At 42.6% G+C, this 20,301-nt stretch overlaps 1 protein-coding gene across 1 annotated transcript in view; it reads left to right on the top strand.

Moving 5' to 3' along the window:
* Positions 1-5,109: 5,109 nt before the first annotated feature.
* SPATA18 (spermatogenesis associated 18) overlaps positions 5,110-20,301 on the top strand; it is a 28,728-nt gene continuing 13,536 nt past the window's right edge. The window contains exons 1-6 of the mRNA XM_080677492.1: positions 5,110-5,408; positions 11,091-11,196; positions 11,309-11,424; positions 12,812-12,924; positions 17,436-17,531; positions 19,173-19,520. Coding sequence (XP_080533618.1) covers positions 5,322-5,408; positions 11,091-11,196; positions 11,309-11,424; positions 12,812-12,924; positions 17,436-17,531; positions 19,173-19,520 — 866 coding nt within the window. The 5' untranslated portion in view covers positions 5,110-5,321. The remainder of the gene's footprint in view (positions 5,409-11,090; positions 11,197-11,308; positions 11,425-12,811; positions 12,925-17,435; positions 17,532-19,172; positions 19,521-20,301) is intronic.

Below are 20,301 nucleotides of genomic sequence, written 5' to 3'. Positions count from 1 at the left end.
AGGAAACTTCATGCAGGTAGGGCCCTGACCCAAAGGAGCAAGCTCCTAATGCAGTCAGCTGTGGGCCACGCGTGGCAGGGCACACACAGAAGGGAATTGGGTGCCTGAAAAAGCATCCGGACCAGAGCAGAACAGGTTATTCTTTATCTACACTGTCCTGAGTGGGGAAGAACGGGATATCTGATAAGGATCCCATCATCAATCTTTGTAGCTTATTGCCTATATTCATGTTCGGTGTAGCATGAAACTACATACACAGCTCTCATGTCACTGAGTGATTCTGTTAATCTTTCATTGGCTTCTTCAAATCCCAAATTAAAAATCTCTCCCGCTGACCAATGTAGGTAAAATTCAGAGTGGACAAAAATTAAGGACGTTCAGAAGCTTATTCCATCCAGATGTTCGACACATTGCATTCTCTAGAACAAATGGTTTCTGGCTGGGTGAGGGAATTATGATGCCATAGAACACCAACTGGCTATTACATTTGCTTTCTTCAAACTCAAAGGGATTATGACATCAGATACAAAAGAGCCAATCATCTCCCTCCTTTCTTCCTTCCTTCCTCCCTCCCTCCCCCCCTTTTTAAATTTAGTGTATCAAACTATGTAGAGGGTCTAGAACATACCAGTTGCTCTGCTGAAGATAATAAAGCTAAATAAGCCTCTTTTCATCAAGAAGCTCACAAGCTGATATGGGAGGCAGACAAATGAGTACAATATCCTGTGATAATTGCAACAGTATTAACATTTCTGAAAGATAAAGACAGAAAACATAAAGATGAGAGTGATGAGCTCTGAGGGGTTGTAGAGTTAGGAAGATTTTTATCAGTTTGAGCTGGGTGTAAATTGATTTCAAGTGCAGCTATGGAAAAATACCTTGTTTGTTTCTTAGAGGTTAGGTTATTCCAGAGAATAAATTGTACTCAAGAAAGATGCTCAACTTTTGATGACTAGCTAATGCTCTCAAAATCAAGGCTTGACTCGAACTGAACCGTGGACCAAAAATTGAAACAGAGGGCAAGATTTGCTCAATCTGAACCTTAACCAGTATGTTTAAAAACAACAGCACTAGCACTGAAGAATGTCACAACTACAAGAGCTCTTAGAACTCATTTAGTCAATTTTTTAAAATTATACAAATACAGAACAATGAGGCTCAGAGTGATGAAAGTGTTATGTGAAGTCATGAAAACACCATAGGCAGAGTGTGAGATAAAGCAAGAGTCCAGGTTCCAAGTTAGCTGTTCTTTCAACTTCTCCAAGAGACCTAAAAGTGTATCACCGAAGAAAGGGTTGCTTTTCATTCTTTCCAAGTAATTGCCTAGTTGGTAATATCCTAAAATAACCAAATCGGGATAAAATTAGAATGTCAAAATATTTTCCAAATAGAACCTTTATTTAGCTGACATTTTCTTCCATATATACACTGAAGTAGGCTTACCAGCTTTTTGAACAGAACCTCTACCTTATTGACCGCACACTTGGAATTTGAAGCATATGGATTCTTCTTTAATCGGAAAGACTATTTGCACTCCAGGCTCTAGCTTTTTCTTTAATTGATCGCTATGCTGCACCCGAAGAAGCTCTGAGGAGGGGATCACTATTTAGGGCACTTCTGAGGATGTCCACTTATTCCTACAGGTATGGAATTTCTAAGTGTGTAGCAAGTAACATCACCAGAGCTAAGAGATGGGGTGTCATGTGCTTGTCCCTCTCTTTGATGACATGTGTCCCAGTGTTATCCCTTCGGCATTGTTGGAAGGTGACTGTAAGAAACCATCACATGAAGATTGTTCCTATATTTTCTTTTAAGGTAGGGGGTTGTTAAAGACACCTTCATCTCTGTTGTTCTAAGAACTGATATCTATATTTTAAAAATCACCATTCATAACCCTCATTTTCTTTTCTGCTTTGGCTTCCACAGAGCTCAGAAATAAATGTAAAATATGGCTCAATCTTACCACACAAGCTTAAATTTGGGGCATATTTGCTTTTTAAAAATATATTTTTATTGATTTCAGAGAGGAAGGGAGAGGGAGAGGTAGAAACATCAATGATGAGAGAGAATCATTGATCAGCTGCCTCCTGCATACCCCCTACTGGGGATCAAGCCCACAACCCCAGCATGTGCCTGTGACCTGGACTTGAACCATGACATTCTGGCTCACAGGTCGATGCTCAATTTTGCTTTTCCATTAAAAAATAACAATGATATTTTCTACAAGTCTTTTACTGTAAACCATTTCAGATCCTTTTTTGGAAGTAGTGGGGGTAAATTATGAATATTAAAACATTTCCTTTGTTTTGACTCACTGAGTGCTATGCTTTGTTATTTTTTTTAAAGAGTTAAGTTTTTAAAGATATATTTTTATTGATTTCAGAGGGGAAGGGAGAGGGAGAGATAGAAGCATCCATGATGAGAGAGAGCAATTGATCAACTGCCTCCTGCACGCCCCACACTGGGGATCAAGCCTGCAACCTGGGCGTGTGCCCTGACCAGGAATCAAACTGTGACTTCCTGGTTCATAGGTCGAACCTCAACCACTGAGCCACGCGGGCCAGGCTATGCTTCTTTGTTATTAATAAAAAGTTTCTACTATGCACCACCACACTCCAGAGTTCTAAGGAAACCAAGAAGTACAAAATGACTACAGACCTTAAGCGGCTTGAAACTGGTTGTGTGGCCAGAGCACTGTAGACATAAGTAATATCAGGTAGCATATTCTTAAGGGATTTCAAAGCTGCATTCTATCCTAGGACTCTATAAGTTTTGTTATTAACTTAGTAATATGGACATTTGCTCAAAGCATATTCTGTTTTGATTCAGATTAAATATTCATATTTCAGCTAACATTTTTCTGAGGGTGGTTAAAGTTCTTGGGTAACTTTGTTTCTGAATAAGTTTCATAAAAGCAATTTGTATTCCTGGTAGAAACTTGGAAAATGAGAAAGGTATAAAGGAGCAAATTAAAGTCACCATAATTATACCCGGCATTCATATTACATAATATTACACAATATAAGTGACATTTGATATCCTGCTTTTTCTACTTTGCATTATATTGTAAGAATTCTTAGATACTAGATATTCTTTGGTCATAGATTTTTATTTTGCAACATTTCATTGAATGATTGTTGAAGACAATCACTCAGTGATAGTTGCAAAATAATCATTGTTGAATCCTATTTTTGAAGATTTAGATTGTTTCCAATCTAACTATCCCCATTCAATATAATACTGTGGCCCTAGCTGGTTTGGCTCAGTGGATAGAGTGTCAGTCTGCGGACTAAAGGGTCCCAGGCTGGGACCCTTCTGGTCAAGGGCATATGCCCAGGTTGCGGGCTCGATCCTCAGTAGGGGGCCTGCAGTAGGCAGCCAATCAATGATTCTCTCTCATCATTGATGTTTCCATCTCTTGCTCCCTTCCTATCTGAAATCAATAAAAAATACATAAAAATATATAATACTGTGATCTACATTTGTAGTGGTAGTGACACAGCATTTATGAAGCACTGACAGTATATGCCAAGCACTGTGCTGTAAGTACTTGACATGAATTATTTAGTCTCATATAATTCCGTGAAGTAAGAACTATCATCTCTCCTTAAAGATGATGAAACCAAGAATTAGCAGTTAAAGTGCCCACACCAAGGAAGAGGATTTAATCCCTAATCTGATATAATATTTCAACTTGTTTTTTATGAATATGTAAATAGGACTGTTGAAGATTCCAGTTGCCTATTAAAATATGAAATAATTGGTTCCAAATTAAGAAATTTGTAAAGTTTTTCTCCATCCCTTTTGTCCTCCTTTATATTCTTTTCAAGGAAGAGAGCGTCTACTAAATATTTAGTGGGATGTTTGTGATTTCTTTCTTTAGTAATTATTCTACAGTGATAAAATAATATGTGCTATATACCCTTATAGCCCTTATTTTTGTGTTCTACAGAAAATAGTAGGAACACTGGTCCCAGAAACGAGCCTCTCATTTTTTATTAGAGAACAATAAAACCACTGTAATGAAGAGAAATAAAAACAAGAGATGATAAAAATTCAGAATTTTATGGTACTTGGACACATACAGTGTTCATATAATTTCAAGTACCTGAGGAAATGGAACTGAATTAAAGTATTTAGCAAGCTGAGGCCCTGCCTCACTCCCACCGTTTTAATGAGTAGATAAGGATGATTTGCAATCAATACATCATTTGATGGCATGTAAAATAAGGGCTTCTAAAGTGCTTAACGGAGGTTGAAATGGTTTCATTTCTTAAGTAGTTCAAACTATCCACTGTGGCTCACTACATCCTTTTGAAACAGTGTCAAACCAGGTCTGAACTTTCACAGAGTCTCAATTGGAGAATTCAGAGTTCAATGAAACTTTAAAGTGCCCAAGGAGTCTAAAAATACACTACCAATTCTGGTCCAGTCCTGAGGGATTAAATTGTGAACATCCTGGAACTAAAATCTAATGACTTGGGCACCCACCCAGTGGGCCATGGAACATTGCCAAAGATCGAAGAGGGAAGAATTGAAATTTTAGTTAAAGCGAGTTTCTTAGGTGTTACAGACGAAGAAGTAAAAGCCTGAGAAGTGAAAGGATAAAGAAGGAGCCAAACGTGCTTTCCTGACCGAAAACTTCTATGGGGAAGGAACCTTTGCTTTTTCTAGACAAGAGGCCTTCAGCTGACCCCCAGCCCTCCACCCCGCACTGCGGCGGGTCTGGCGCAGCTGCCATCCGGAGGTAGTCTTGGCGTCTTCCAGCCCCAGGCCCAACCTGGAGTCTCAGCAGCACAGGGCCCACTCGCCTTCGGCCAGCAGCAACAGCAGCAGCAGCAGGAGGAAGAGCAACAGGATCAGCAACATTGCACGCTTTTGAAGGGTGTCCCGGACCCCCGAGGAAAGCAGGAGGGCTGCGGGGCGGAGGTGAAGGGAGGGCGCAGTGGGGGCTGGGCGGTGGCACCGGCGTTGCCTCGGTGCCCGGGGCGCGCGTCCCTAGCAGCCGCCCGCCCACGTCAAGGTTTGTTTAATAATCGCCCGGGTATTTAAGGCCCGGGCTCGCGGCGGGCCGCGGGGGAGCCAGGAGACCGCGCCGGGCAGCGGATGAGGCGCGGAGGCTGTGGCCCAGGGCACCTCCCCCCGGCTTCCCAAACCCTGCCCGGTCAGACCCGAGGGGGAGGATGGAAACATCGGCCGAACTCTGAGCCCCTCAGGAAGATCACCTTCCCGCCTAGTCGCCCTGCGGTCCAGCGGAGGCCACCGATTCGTTCCCTCCAAGTCTCCATCTCCCAGAGCCGGACCGAGCGGAAAAACCAGCGATGGCGGAAACCCTGAGGAAACTGGTCTCCAACGAATTTTTACGAACGATGCACGAGAACCTGGAGCGCTGGCAGAGGGATTACAACGTGAGTCGGCGTGGGAGAGCCTGGGCTGGCTTTCCCTCTAGCTCCTTACACAGCCCTCCGCGCGGGTTTGGTAGGCCTGGCGTCGGGGTGCCGCCTTGCAAAGCCCCGGTGATTGTGATCCCTACCAGCCACGTACCCGGAATGCGGGGAAGGAAGGACCGACAGGTGTCTGCTGGTGGCGCCCTTTTCTTCCCGGGACGCGAGGCGGCGCTGGGGGTGCGCCCTGGACCGGAGTGGAGCTGTAGAGAGCGCAGCCCCTTTAGTGGTAACCAAGGACGCTGGCAGCCCTAACAACGGGAACGGCCTGCGATCTGCCAGGGGTCTGAAGGTCAAGCCCTTCAAGCTCCCTCCAGTCCCTTCCGCCAGCAATCCACCTCCCTATCGTCATCTCGAAAGTTGTTGTTTATTTGACTACACTCCAACCCCTGCTTCTCCGCAAGTCTCCCACTAGGAGGATACCCAGGAGTTGCATCAGAATAGATTTTTAAAAGAACACACCCAGTATTTATTACCCAGAAGTGCGTGAAACGGTCACTTCTCAACATTGCGGGTTTCATGGTGTGTTGGTCGGCATGGCCTGTAGTCGCAGCTTCAACACCAAGGCAGACTGCAGAAGGCCGATTGCCAGGGGGTCTGTAAGAGGCCAATATTCTGTCATCAAACCCAGAGCGCTCTTCAAGTCTCTACCCCACCCCCCCATCCCCACACGGGCTCCCATTACCCCACGCAGAAGGTAGAACTCCAGTGCTGAATTTACTTTACATTTGTTCCGTCCGTCCTAACCAAGACAGTTCCACGCTTACTAGTAAGTAGAACTAACGGCGAGGCAGACAGAGCTGGGGACCCGGAATCAGCACCCCTAGGTTCTAGGTCTGGTTCTGCTTGGTACTAGCTGAATGACACGGGCCGTTTATTTAACCTCCCTGGGTCCCAGTTAAAGGGGAGAGACTGGACTAGATCATACATAAAGTTCCTTTTCGGATCGCAGTTTGTTGGGTCTACATCCACTTGTTTCTAAAATCCCACAGGAAAAATGCAACTGGTGGCCGTCCTGCATCCCTTAGGCTTTCCCACTCACCCTTTAACCAGAGCTCCCAGGCTGGCTGGGTAATCCCAGAACAGCTACAGCTTTCTCCTGGGCCTGCCTTCCTAGTGTTAGTGTTTATCCCCTTTGTCCTCTTTTAAAGAACCCACACTGACGATTCCTTCTCCAAGATTGCAGGAAATTAAGATTTACCTCTTTATCACAAAGGCCTTAGGTTCCCCCCGCTGCACCCCTTTTAAAGTGCCTACTTGCTACAAAGTCTCAGAATAATTGTTAGGCCCTGTGACTGGACATCTCCCTTTGAAGGTCCTGCAGACCCCCTAACCTGTCCCCCAAACAGCATCACCCCTATACCTCTTACCTGTTTCCAAACCTCCCAACTTCCTCTTCGGGTAACGATAGCATCAGTGGGACCTTAGTAGATCCAGATGTGACATGAGGCTTGGAAGAACCTTTAGTGGACCCTTGGCATCTCCACAGCCCTCAACATCTAACAGCCAGATGTTAAAGCTGCCTCCTGCCCTGCCAGCAGACTCTCTAATCCAAACTCTAGCAGGGGTCCTCAAACTGCAGCCCGCTGAGGACATTTGTCCGGCCCGCCGGGTGCCGCTGCCTGTCCTCCTTAGCAGCCGACTCGTCCCGGCCCCGCAGTGTGCATAGGAATTTGTTCATAGTTTTTTTTTTTTTTAAACTATAGTCCGGCCCTCCAACGGTCTGAGGGACAGTGAACTGGCCCCCTGTTTAAAAAGTTTGAGGACCCCTGCTATAGAGTCTGCTTCTGCCAGATTGATTTTTGTAAAATGCAAAGCAAATCTGACCATGTCATACCCATGCTTCTTTATTTGCCCTGCTAAACCTTTTGGGGATGGGATGAAGCCCAGAGGCCATGTGACAAATAGAGTCCTTTGCTATTTGGTCCCTGGACCCTGTATTCCACTTCCCCCTATAATATACCTTGTTTCTTGCCCTGTTACCTGCTGTTTCTCCCCTTGAAATGCCCTAACGTCTTAGCCTTCACCCATCACCAGTGTGCGTTTTGCCCCTTCAGCAGCTCACTATCCACCCAGAACCCTTAATCAACTATAAGGTAATTATTTAACCCAGGTATGTTTCCCATTCTCCCTCATGCTTCTCCAGCCGATGAGCTCATTGACAGCAGGCAACATTTCTAAATTTTTATTTATTTTTAATATGGTGTTGTGTCCTGAGCTGCCAGCCCAAGTCCTTACATCCAATAGAAACTCAATGACTTATGAATGAAGGAATTTTGAGAGTCTGTGCTTTGGAATTAGGAGACAGGATAATTAGGTCATACCTGTATTTTATTTACCTGTGTGAGTACATGTTTGGTAATGTGACCCTATTGAAACTTGAGTATCTTGGGCAGTGCTTTGTGTTAGAAGTTGCAGCGTGTTGTGACATGTCTTGGGAACAGGAACTGACAGTATATTCTCTTCTGTTATTTAAGTTGTGCAGACAAACATTTGGCAAACATTCCTTTGAGCACATACTTATACCAGGCACTGGGCAAGGCAAAGGAGCATCTATAATAATAAAAGTGTAATATGCTAATTAGACTGGACGTCCTTCCAGACGATCTTCCGGACGAAGCCAGGGCTGCGAGGGAAGCCCGGGTCCTGGGTGCCAGAGCGAAGCCCGTGCTGGAAGCTGGGGGAAGGAAGGCCTACTCTTGCACGTATTTCGTGCATTGGGCCTCTAGTATAGTAACTATACCATAATAATACTTTTAATTATTGTGTATCTCCTCTATTCTGCACCTAAGTTAGCTCGTGAGATCAACCACCTCCTAAATACAAGCAATGGCGGCTCATATTTGAAATTTATTTTCTAAGGGAATGTGACTAATAAGTGGAGAAGCAGATTTGAACCAATGTCTGCCTTATTCCTAAATCCACTGCTCCTTTCAATACCGAATGCTACTTCAAGGCACCAATTGTTGAACACTTCTGTCTCTGAGGTGCTGAATATGCATTATTTTGATTTCATTCTCTTAACATTCTGCAAGGCACTATCTATCCTTATTTCTGGAGAGGAAATGGGCTCAGAGAGGTAACCTGTGCCGCATCACATAGAACTTGTGACAAGTGGCAAAGCTGAGACACTCCTTCAGGTCGGCATGACCCCTAGCACGTGGCATGGTCTAGGGGCAGAAGGCTGAAAGGGGAATTGAAGGTCAGTGTTACAAGTGCAGGAGTTAAACAGCAAGGGCAGGGAGCTGCTGGTTCAACAAGGAAGCATGGAGATGGCTGTGTAAGCTGTGTGCTCCAAATGTTCGAATTATGTCAGTATTAGGCTAAGTCACTCATTCATTTATTCAGTCACCCATCAAATATTGTTGGGCCCTTCGATTTGCTATGGATACGAGTGGCAATTGATACAAACATGAGAAATGCAAAATCATTTTTAAGAAAGACATAGTCTTCTTAGGAGAAAGGGATAGAGGATGAGACAGAGAAACAAATGGCTGAAACAAATAAATGCTACAACAGAGCTCGTCACCAGGTGTTTTCACCGGGCATGGAAAAGAAACCAGCAGCCCCCCTACGCAATGATGAGTCCATTCTATCCAAACTCCTTGGAAGGCCCTCCAACCTCTCCCGCCTCCTGTGCTAATGATACTTTTGGTTCTCAAGGTTACCAAACTCCTTTTTGTTATATGGCCTCTGCCCCTGCTGTTCCCACAACCCAACACACTCCCTCTGTAGCCTCTGCATTCAGGACTTAGCTCAGGGTCTCCTCATCAGCGAGGCCTTCCCTAACCACCCTTCTCATGCCCTCTCTGTCATACCATCTAGTCCTCCCTCTACTCCTAGCAATAATCACCATCTAAAGGTCAGTATCCAGGGGGGTGAGGGCATGAGTGTGTGTGTGGGGGGGGCAGTGGCGGGATAAGGACACCTATGTAATACCTTAATCAATAAAGAAAAAAAAATAAAAACAATAAAAAAGAAAAGAAAAAAAAACATAAAATAAAAGTCAGTATCATTTAGTGGTTAAGAGCATGGGATCTGGAACTAGGCAGCTAAGGTTCTGATCTCAGTTCTGACATTTTATTAGCTAAGTAATCTTGGGCAAGTTATTTAACTTCTATGCATCTCAGTTTTCTCATCTGAAGATGGGAATAATAATAATGGTACTTCTATGTCATAGCGTACTATCGTGGGGCTTAACTGAGCTTATAAATACAAGCATGAATAGTGCTTGGCACTTAGGAGGGATGTAATAAATCCAAAATGAGTGAATTGTCTTATGTTCACTCATCCATCTAATACTTACTGTGTTTGAATATATAGAGACTCTAGAAAGCAGGGCTGGAAATACAACAGTGAATGATCAGGGCAGGCACAGCCTCTGTCCACAGGGCACTTCCTTGTGATACCGCTATGCATTTTTCTTATCAACTTTTGGCTAGAGGTCATCTCAACTTTTCCTCTTTATTCCAGTTTCTATCCTCCTTGTAACACACTTCCTGTCTCGGGGTTTATAGTGCCACTGCTAGTGCCTTATAATGGCTTGAGATGACATATCAATCTATGCATTTTTACACCCTTGTGATTTGTTGGTTGCTTACAGTTGTGTCCCTTCTTTTAGTATTAGACTCAATTAGAGGTTTAGCTAATGAGAAATAGGAGCAGCTCACCAGGGAGGTGACAAAGGCAGGATAATAGCGGAAAGACCTACCTCTTGGCTTCTTCATGTTCTGCTCTTACTGCTTCGATGTTCCACAGCCACTTGAACCAACCCTTTCCCCTAGTCTGCCTATTTTCTTCTCACCTAGATTATACTTCCTCTTGGAAAGAAGTCTTCTCTGACTTTCGAAGACAATGGGCTCTTGAGTAGACCTGTGTTCACCCCCATGGTAAGACTTACCATTCCACTGCAGGATAACGGTCTATCTCTTGTCTCCCCCACTCATCTGCAAGTGCCTTATGGCCTGGCTCATCTTTTTTGTCTTATTCTCCATTATCCTCAACCCAGCAATACCTGTTTACTGTTAATAAGTAGTGTTCTTTATGTACATATTGAACTTAGGTAGAGGACAAGAACCACTAAAGCAGGTAAGTTAGGGAGCAATGATTTGTACTGTTATAAAAGGCTTATTCACTTTATGAAAGGACTTGTTGCAGGATTCTGTTGAGTAATGAGTCAGGGTTAATGATATTAAAATAACTCCCAAACCTCAGTGGATTAACACCCACAAATACACTTTCTCAATTATGTAACAGTCATTGTAAGTGTTCAATTAGCAGCTTCCCAAATCTTGTGGCTTTACCACCCGCTATGCCTTTGGGGTCTTCTGCAATTGGCTGGCAGATGGGGCAAGCAAAAAAGAAGAGAATCCCTCAAGAGGTTTTCTTTGGGGTCACACCCCAAAGTGGCACGCATCACTTTCCTTCCCATGGACCTGAACTCAGTTACATGGCCCCACAAACAAGCTGGGGAAAGCATCTAGCTGTGTGCCCCGGAGGCAAGGTAACCGTGTTTTGGTGAATGCATAGCAGTGTTTGCCTCTGGGAGCATACCAGACCAGGCAGCCCTGGAATAAAGTGAGGTCCCTTGTCTACCTGCCGGGGGAGTGAAGAATTATACTGATGTCTACTGTTTTGGCTTTGCAGTCAAACTCATGTGATCAGAATCTAAGTTTTTGCCTGGAATTCATTGAACAAGTTGCCAAGATGCAGGGACAACTCTTTGGAATCCTTACTACAACAGCTCAAGAAGGTGAGAATGGCCTCGGCTTTCCCATCCAGCCCCCACCCCTTTACTCTGTGCTCTCTGATTGAGTTGGTGTGCTTGGATTTCTCTCGCTGACCTGATTTGTGGATTCTTCTAGGAGGACGTTATGATGGTGTGGAAGTAATCAAGTCACGCCTTTTGCCTTGGCTGGAGGCCTCCTTTACTGCTGCTTCCCTGGGAAAACCTATTGACAGCAAGGTACCCTCTCTACAGGTAAGGATGCTAAAGGATTCCCCTTGATTTTCAGCACCATGGTCAGACTCTGTGAACGCAAACATTCATAAGATAGGTTGGGACTCAACTCTACTTAGGGAGTTGGGACACAGGTATAAGAGGCGAGTTCCTGTTTACAGTAGTATGGGGCATATTGGATTGAATTTTCTCTTAAGACAAACCTGGATTCAAATCTTAGCTTGGCCTATTTACTAGTGGTATGACCAGGTAAATCAATGAGCCTCGACCTCCTCAGCTATAAAAAAAAGGGCTTGGGGATGATCTTCATCTGAGACACTGCTTGGCCCACACTAGGCATTAAATAGTAACTTTTAAATGATGATTTAGTCCTCCAGACAGGGTACCAAGGGGTTCAGGAGAGAAAGAGATTACTAGATGGGGAAAGCTCAGTATTCTATTCTGAAAGAGTGAAATACAATTAATTAGAAAATTCCAAGATAAGAAGAAAGTTCAGTTCTGGTAGACTGACAAAGGGTCTCATAATTGGTGGTTGATCTTGGTGGTTTTCATGGACAGTGTCAGTGTCTTAACAGGGGAATATCAGACTGGAAACAGAACGCATACCTTGCTTAAGGCATTGGCATCATTATATTTGGGTAAGCAAAACATTAGCGACCTTGATTTTAAATGCTTACATGGATCTCCATAAATTTCTTTCCAAAATTAAAGTATGTTGAGCAGGCTGTTCTAAGCAACAAGGCCTTATGAGGCAGTGGCTGAAGGATTCTTCTTTGGAGATCACTGGACAGAATTCTTGTCCCTCTTCTATAGTCCTGGGGAGGTTGCCTAACCTTTATTTTTTAGTGTCCACATTTGCTAAATGGGGACAATGCTTTTGCTGGCCTAATAGAGTCATTGTGAGAATTAAATGTGATAAGTATGAGAAGCAACATATATGTGGTAAGTACAATAGTCATCCATTGTCTTTAAGCAATTTTCCCCTCTGGGGATTTTCATATGCTTTTGAAATTTTTACCCCCTATGCATGTTATTCTGGGTATAGACATATAGGATGATATTTAAATGTCTGTTTTTAAAATTGAGGTATAACTTACCTACAGTGACATCTATAGGTTGATGAATTGTGACAAATGCACATATCCAGGTAACTCACCCTCCTATCAAGATATGAAACATTTCCATTATTCCAGAGCATTCCTATGCCACTTCCCAAGCATGCCCTTCTGCCCCCAGGGCAACCACTCTTCTGATTTTTATCATTTCAGCTTAATTTTGTCTGCAAGTGAATGGAACATAGATATATGCTCTTTTGTGCTTGACTTCCTTTGTTCAGCATAATACTTGTACAATCTGTCTCTTCTATTTCATGTATTCAGACTATTTTTTGATGTGTGTATCTTTCTAGGACACATTTGAGAGGGAGAGACAGAAAGAGGCTGGTGGTCGGGATCGGGACATGAAACAATTAGAAGTGGAGCTGAGCTCAACTCATAATCAAATCAACCAGATTCAAGACGAGTAAGAGGAATGCAAGTTATCTTTTTCCAAAAAGAGTTGCTTATTCTTCATTTAATTTTTAAGTTTGAAAGGAGAATCATGTAAAATGTAGACATTTGCTAATAAGTAATAAGTAATATGGTGTGTGTGTGTGTGTGTGTGTGTGTGTGTGTGTGTGTGTGTTGGGAGTCAGTGTCTTTGAATTTGGAGCCAGGATTTCCATATGATCCCCAAGGCCCTGGTCCCTTTTGGCTCCATTCCTGGAGCCTCTTCTTTTCCATAGGCCTAATTGTTAGCCCATATTTATAAATAGAGGAAGATCGTTATATGAAAATCTATTTTCAGGGAGGGAAATGAGAAAAGATGCAGAGGGAAAGGGTTAAGGAGGGTAAACAGAAAAATTAAGAGAAGAAGAGCAAAAGCAAGATGAAGCAGGCTGCATTTATTTGTTTGTTGAACTCACTTGGGGGTGGGACTGAGAGATCAGACTTTTTAAATGATGAATAATTCAAAATTCTGGAATAACTATTCGATATAAAAAAGTATTTTAAAAAGTTAAGCAGTGCCAGATGCCTGGTATGTACAAAACCAGGGTAGCAAGCTCAAGGAATCACTGCAAAGAAAATTGCAAACTTTGGGTCATACTTGAGGAAGATAGACATAATGTGTATGAAACTGCATTCAACACACCTAACACGAGCCCATCCATCAATAAGGTATTTCTCCTCCCCCAGCATCGTTCCATTGCTGACATGTATGGGACAGCAGGGGATTTTGTTTTTAACTAGTTCAGGCTTGTGGTGGAATAGGGTATGGCATTCTGTCTTGTTCTCTGATGAGCTTTCCTCCTATGGAAAACATCTCTACTAATTTAGAAAATTGCCTGATTAGAAAATACAAGTTTATTTCTCAAAATGCATACAATAAATAAGAGTATAAAGATGAAAATCAAAAGAAAAAAAAGATGAAAATCACTTGTTATCCATCCTGGTTAATATTTTGGTATATTTTACTCCAGAACTTTTTCTTTGTGTGTGCTTGCATGCATCTCCACACTCCTCCTCCCCCCATCCATTTTTCTAATTGGAGCCATCATCAATGAGCAGTTTTATAGCTGCAACAAAGTTTACAACTGTAAGGTACAAAAAGCATAATTCCTCTGAATTTCTATAACTCATTTCAACTAATGTCAGCTGATCTGGAGTGGGGTGAGGAGGATCCTTAAATGTGTCACTTCCTTTCTGGTTTATTGTAGTTCTTTTTGTGTAAATATTCAGTTAATTCCAAGTTCAGACTTTCCTTAGGGGCTGTGTTTGCTCTCTCAAGGGGTCTAATTTCCCTCCTCCTTCCTTAGACTGACATCTAGGGGTGAGGGATGCTTGCATGTCCTGCTGGTGCCGGAGAAGAGGGGATTTGGTCTTGTTCTGCCTGCTGGGTTCTTGCTTGCCTCAGTTCCTCCTGGTCACTGGTGTCTTGTGCTGCTGGAGGCTGAGTTGTGGCTTGTCTGGTTAGGTCACCCGGGGGCATTTACTGGCCTCTGCTGCTGATGACCAGGTCTCTCCATTTGTCTATCGTTGCTTGGGAGTTTGCTGGTTCTCTCTTTTTATCAGTAGCAATAGGAGCCAGGTTCCTCCCTCTCTCTCTTGTCACGATGGCTCTGTAGTTAGCTATAAGGGGCACCATGGACTGAGAAAAAAGGACTGTATGCATTTTTAAAACTTTTTATTTGGAAGTAATTTCAAATACAGAAAATTTAAAAGAATAGTACTAGGAACACCCATATACCCTTTCCTACACCTTTTTCCCTATTTGCTTGATGATGTGTGTATTTCTCTTTATCTATGTACACGGCCCCCATCCCCCATCATCCATTTGGAAGTTGCACACTGGAAGGTGCTTGTTGCTTTCCTCTGAATTTCCTAGTTTTGTTTTTGTTATGAACTCATATGTGGCTCATATTCTATTTTTATTTAAGGCATTACAAATGGTGGAGGCTGTCCCCCCCCCCCCCTTTTGTGGTAGTCATCTCTCTCCCCCTTCTCTCACTCCGCCTACCTCTGTCTCTAAAGCCAGGGTGCTACTTGTGGTGGAATGAGTGACCCACCCAAGGAGGTTCCAGGTCTGTCCTTGAGGAGACCAGTTTGGTTGTGACTCAGTCCCAAGGTGCAGATTCCAATACAGTGCTGAGTGCGGACAGGTCTGCCCAAGTGTGATGAACTCTAGACATGGAAAGACTGCGATATACTAATTGATTTTATGCCTGGACTCTGGTTAGGAGTCTTGCTTTTCTGCGTTTCCTGTACCCTGTCTGTTAGAACAGAGTTGAATCTGCCTCCTAAGCATCCCACACACTTGTCCCTTTCTTTCTATTGTACCGCCATTGCCCTGGTTCAAGCTTCTGACACCTCTTGCCTCAACTCATTGCCTTCCAACTGGTTTCCCTGTTCCCATTCTTGATCTACTACAAGCAATTTCTCACATAGAAAATAGAGATGTATTTTTACTTTATTAAGTCATCACTCTGCTTAAAAGCTGTGAGCAGCCTTCCCAGGGCTCTCACGGCCCTGCACGATCTGACCCTACCTCTCGCTTCACCCTCATCTCATGCCAGACTCCCCTCACCTCGTCTATGTCCATTTCTTCACTTTGAGGCCTTGGCCTGTACTCCTTCAGAACAATGGAAGTCTTCCATGGGCTCTTTGCAAGGCTGGCTCTTGATTATCTTCAGGCCTCAATTTAAATGTGACTTTCTCACAGTCTGTTTGTGACCACAATACAGCAAACAGTCTTTCTTCTTACCCTTCTTAGTTCTCTCTCACAATGACCTAAAAATAGCACTTTCCACAATTTGGAACATTTAAACACTCGTTTGCATATTTGTGATCTGATGAACTGCATATTTGTATTGATGTTTTGACACTTGTATTTTTAGCACCCAGCATTGTGCCTGGCACATAGTAAATTCTCAGTAATTTGATCAATGAATGAATAAATCCATAATAAAAAATTTAAAAAGCTGTTCATCAGCTTAAAACAATTCTTGGCACATGAATGTTCCTCTTTTCTCTCTGTATGTCAGCCAAGGGTACCAAATTAACATGTACCTTTGCTTATATGTATATGTACTCACACATATATGCCATATTTTGAGAGGGAAAAACCCTACTTTATTCCTGTTCATACTCTTTCATTTCTTAGTCTATCTTGTCCTTTTAATTTTCTACAGTTTTCTCTTAATAAAATGTTCATTTTCCCATATATACTTTTAAAAAACTATAACATATTCACATTTGAATTAGAGCACAACAATTTCCTTTCAACCTCCAGTAGGCCTGGAGTTATTGCTACTATGGCTTTGTTTTAGACTTTAGACATTTTCATTAAATTTCAGGGTGTTGTTGTTGGTTTTTTTGTGTGTGTGTGTATGTGTGTGTGTGTTTAAAATCTACATTGTGACAGGCACTGTTTTAGGTGCTTGGGATAAAGATACGAATAAAATAAAATCTTTGCCCTCAGGTAGTTCACAGTGTGTTTGTAATGAGGTTGTGAGTGTGAGCTGAGTGTGGGAGGAGCCCAGAGAAGGGGAGACAAACTTTACTTGAGAGAGTTAAGGGTGGTTGAGAGTAGCACTTGAAGGATGAGGACAACTGTGAGTTTAGAGAGCAGTTGCTCTCTCTTAGTCGCAGGACTACTGTGGTGAAAGCGATGTTCCAGGGAGGTAGGGTCAGCTAAGTCAAGAAACCTTTGCCAACCCATGATCTCTCACTGCACTGGGGCGACTTAATTGAGGACCATTGGTCTTCATCCATTGTCATCCAGCACATTCATATTTCCTTTTAAATGTAGATGGACTTAAAGAAATAGTATAATTTACTATGACCTTTACGATGGAGGGAGTCATTAAAACCAACAGCGACTGAACTATGCAGCAAACGCAGGGAACTCGTGCTTAGTAAGTGATGGGAGTCAGAGGCAGGAAGACACGAAATAGTTGGTAGTCAAGTATAATTGTGGAGGGCTTTATAGGTGGGCAAATAATTTTTTTTATATATTTAGGAAGTCTGGAAAAATTGAGTCAAATTCAGCTTTATTTGCAGCTTTATAGTGCAAAGTAATCAGAATAGGTATTAGTATATTGCATAAAAATGAAGATTTTATAGAGTAAGGCAACCTAGGGACTTGGTATAATTAGAGCAAGTGAATTGGGAGGGTGAGGAGGAGGAATTGAACAAGTATTTTTGTCCTTTACATTTTAATGTTAATAATTATTACATAGTCTTTTAGGGGGTAGTAGATTTATAATTTCTTTGTGTTTGACACTGAGGAAGGGTATTAGCATGCTTTTGCATATAAGCATATTACAATATTTGTAATATCATCTGATTGAATGCAGATGTCTTATAACTTGATCTTGTTTATGTCGAATTTATATCATATGCCAAAAATTCCCAAGAAAGAAAGAACCTATGCCTTGATTTAGAAAGTCTGCCAATTTTGGAAAATCTGTCTTTAGTTACTGATTTCTCTTACAGTCTGGCTGACACTCCAAAGACTCTTGAAGCAACCAAGAACAGATCGGCCATATCCCTTTTGGCTGCAGAGGAGGAAATAAATCAGCTAAAAAAGCAGTAAGGAAAAAAAAAAGACAGGAGTATTGCAGCCTGCTGATTAATCTTTGCATTTAGCTTTTTTGGTGTTCCATTACAATATGAAAGAATCTGTTCACAATCAAAGAGAAAAGGGAACAATATTTTTATTAGTGTTTTATATATTTTTCTTACTACAAAAACATTACCTATCTACTAGAGAGAATTTGCAAAGCACAGTGTAGTATAAGGAAACTAAAGACCCTCTCATAATTCCAGAACCAGTTACTGTTACCATCTGACATTTCTTCCAATTCATACATTAGAAATAGAGTTAAGACTACAAAATAAGTGTAAGTTTACAATTTTGGACCCATTTGTTCAGTTAACATTGTTTTTCCCTCTTACTAAACAAACAAACAAACAAACAAACCTTCTGCAGAACTTACTTTTGAATAGGTGCATCATGTTCCATCATTTGGGTGTTTCCTTAATATCTACTGTTTACTTTGATACCAATTTTCAGCATTGGAAATAACATTGTGATGATTTCTGTGGCAAATCTTAGTTAAAATTTCTGGGTATTCTCTAAAGATAAATTTCTAGAAGGGGAAAACAAACACTGATCATTTAAGGTTATATACCTTCCTTGATTTTCATTTTGATATTCCCTCCATCCCCAAAGAGCAAGTGGACATTGTATTAAAAATATTATATATATATATACATGTGTGTATATATATATATATATATACATGTGTGTGTGTATATATATATATATATATATATATATATATATATATATATACATGTATATATATATGAATACTGTTCTGTTGCTTCACACACATTCCAATCTTTCTGATTTCTTCAGGAATCCCCCCTAAATTTTAGCTTGGAGTACTCTTCTATTTTTCACTTCAAGCTCCCCTTTCATCACTTTAATCTCTTATTCCTATTTGATATACCTTCTCAAATGCGTTGATCAGACCACTCAGTGACTGTTCTTTACTGCTTCTAGCACAGTTTTGAATTCTGCTGTTGCATTTTTAGCTTCTCTACATCCTTCTCAATCTTACCCCTTATGCTTCTGTCTTACACCGTTGTCATTTTCATCACAGCATGTCCTCTTCTTGTGGCTTTTGCTCCCGTTTTATGATGGCCATGCCTCTGTATCTTTATGAAGATGCCAATATGATTTCTGAAGCTCTGTTTGTTTCTGTAATACATTATTTTCGTAGGTCCACACTTCCACCTAGTCTTGTAGATATTGTTCATTTTCCATTGTAGTTTCTCCCCATAGTTCATAATGTCTTTGCCCAGCTTCTGGACTAGGTTTTGGAGGTCAAATGCTTCTAGAATTTTGTGTGGTTCATATCAGCCCAATCTAGAACGATATGACTACAGGCCCACCCTGCTTTTGCTGGAGGGTCTGCATAGCTATCTTTTCTTCCAAGTATTTTCCAAGGCAAGCTGCCGAGGTGGACTGGCCCCCTGACCCTGCAATCTACTCTTTGCTAATCTGTGTTTGTTCCTAGGTATTTCCTTTAGACTTGTCCAATGCAATAATGGCACACGAAGTAGTGTAGCCTGTTTTAAGTATGCCAACTGTTGCTTATTACCTTTCCTCCCTCCCTCTCTCTCTTCTTTCTTGACTTAAAAAAAAATATTTTTTCTCTTCAGGCTTAAATCTCTTCAAACCCAGGAGGAGTCTCGCCACAGAAGCTCTGCGCATAGAGCCTCTGTGCGTAAGAGCACAGAGCGAGGTGTAGAGCGAGGTGCAGAGCGAGGTGCAGAGCGAGGTGCAGAGCGAGGTGCGGAGCCCCGAGGCCCCGAGATGAGGACCTCGGAGTTGAGGCGATCGGAGCATCGCAGCTCCGAAAAGCGCAGCGGCTTGGACAAGCGCATCGCCGGCTTGGACAAGCGTGAGCGGTGTGACCCCGAAGTGATATCCGATTATGAGAAACAGGTCCGCACGCTGAAGGACGAGATCGCTGCTCTGACGGCCGAAAAATCTGCCCTCCAAGGAAGGTCCGACACCTTCTCACAGATCTTCTCTCTTAAGCGCCTTGTGTTAGTGAAACAACAAAGTAACCAATACTGTGGTTGAGAAACCAAGGAAACTGACACCCTTGAACCCAGACCCCAACAATATGGGAAGCTTTGAATGGTAAACTGTTCTCTCTATCTGACCCTTCAGAGAGAAATGACCTCCTGGATTGCCAAATCCAGGCACTCATGGATGTGGGGCTGGCGTTGAAGCGTAAGGCAGGAGACTGAGCAATATGAGAAAGGGAAGTTCTTTGGCTTGAAACCAGAGCTGAGTGGGCCCGTAAGGCAAGAGGTGGTACCCACACTGCCAGAATGTTCCGTGATATGAGGGGCCCGTTCTCTTAAGGCCCGAGAGTGCTCTGTCCGGGAAGGACCAGCTGTTGTCTTACTGTAGGGTAGTTCCCTTTGACAGCTCTGTTTGATGAAGGTGCAGGTAACTGCTCCTGTGGAATCCCTTTCTGCTGATGGACAGACATCAAGGCAGGCCATTCACACAGTGCTGAGTGAGGACAAAGTAGGATGTTTCTCTCTGTAGTCGCTACATTTTCCTTGTGCTTTCTACCCGCCTCCCCATCCCAGCCTGAACACATGCCCTGATTCAAATTATTAAAGTCACCCCCATGCCCGGTCCCCATGTCCCTAAATGTCACCTTAGTCTTTCATTTTGGGGAATCACTCCTTCAGTGTTGTGCTGCTGCTGGCTCATGTTGGCTCCCAAGAACATACTCTGGATTTCTGCCTCACTCTGAGTTTAGTGACA

Source organism: Plecotus auritus (assembly GCF_963455305.1).
Source record: "Plecotus auritus genome assembly, chromosome: 1".
In the NCBI taxonomy this organism is placed as follows: domain Eukaryota; kingdom Metazoa; phylum Chordata; class Mammalia; order Chiroptera; family Vespertilionidae; genus Plecotus; species Plecotus auritus.
Note: the sequence above shows the minus strand (reverse complement) of the source record. Positions and strands in the feature narration are given on the sequence as shown.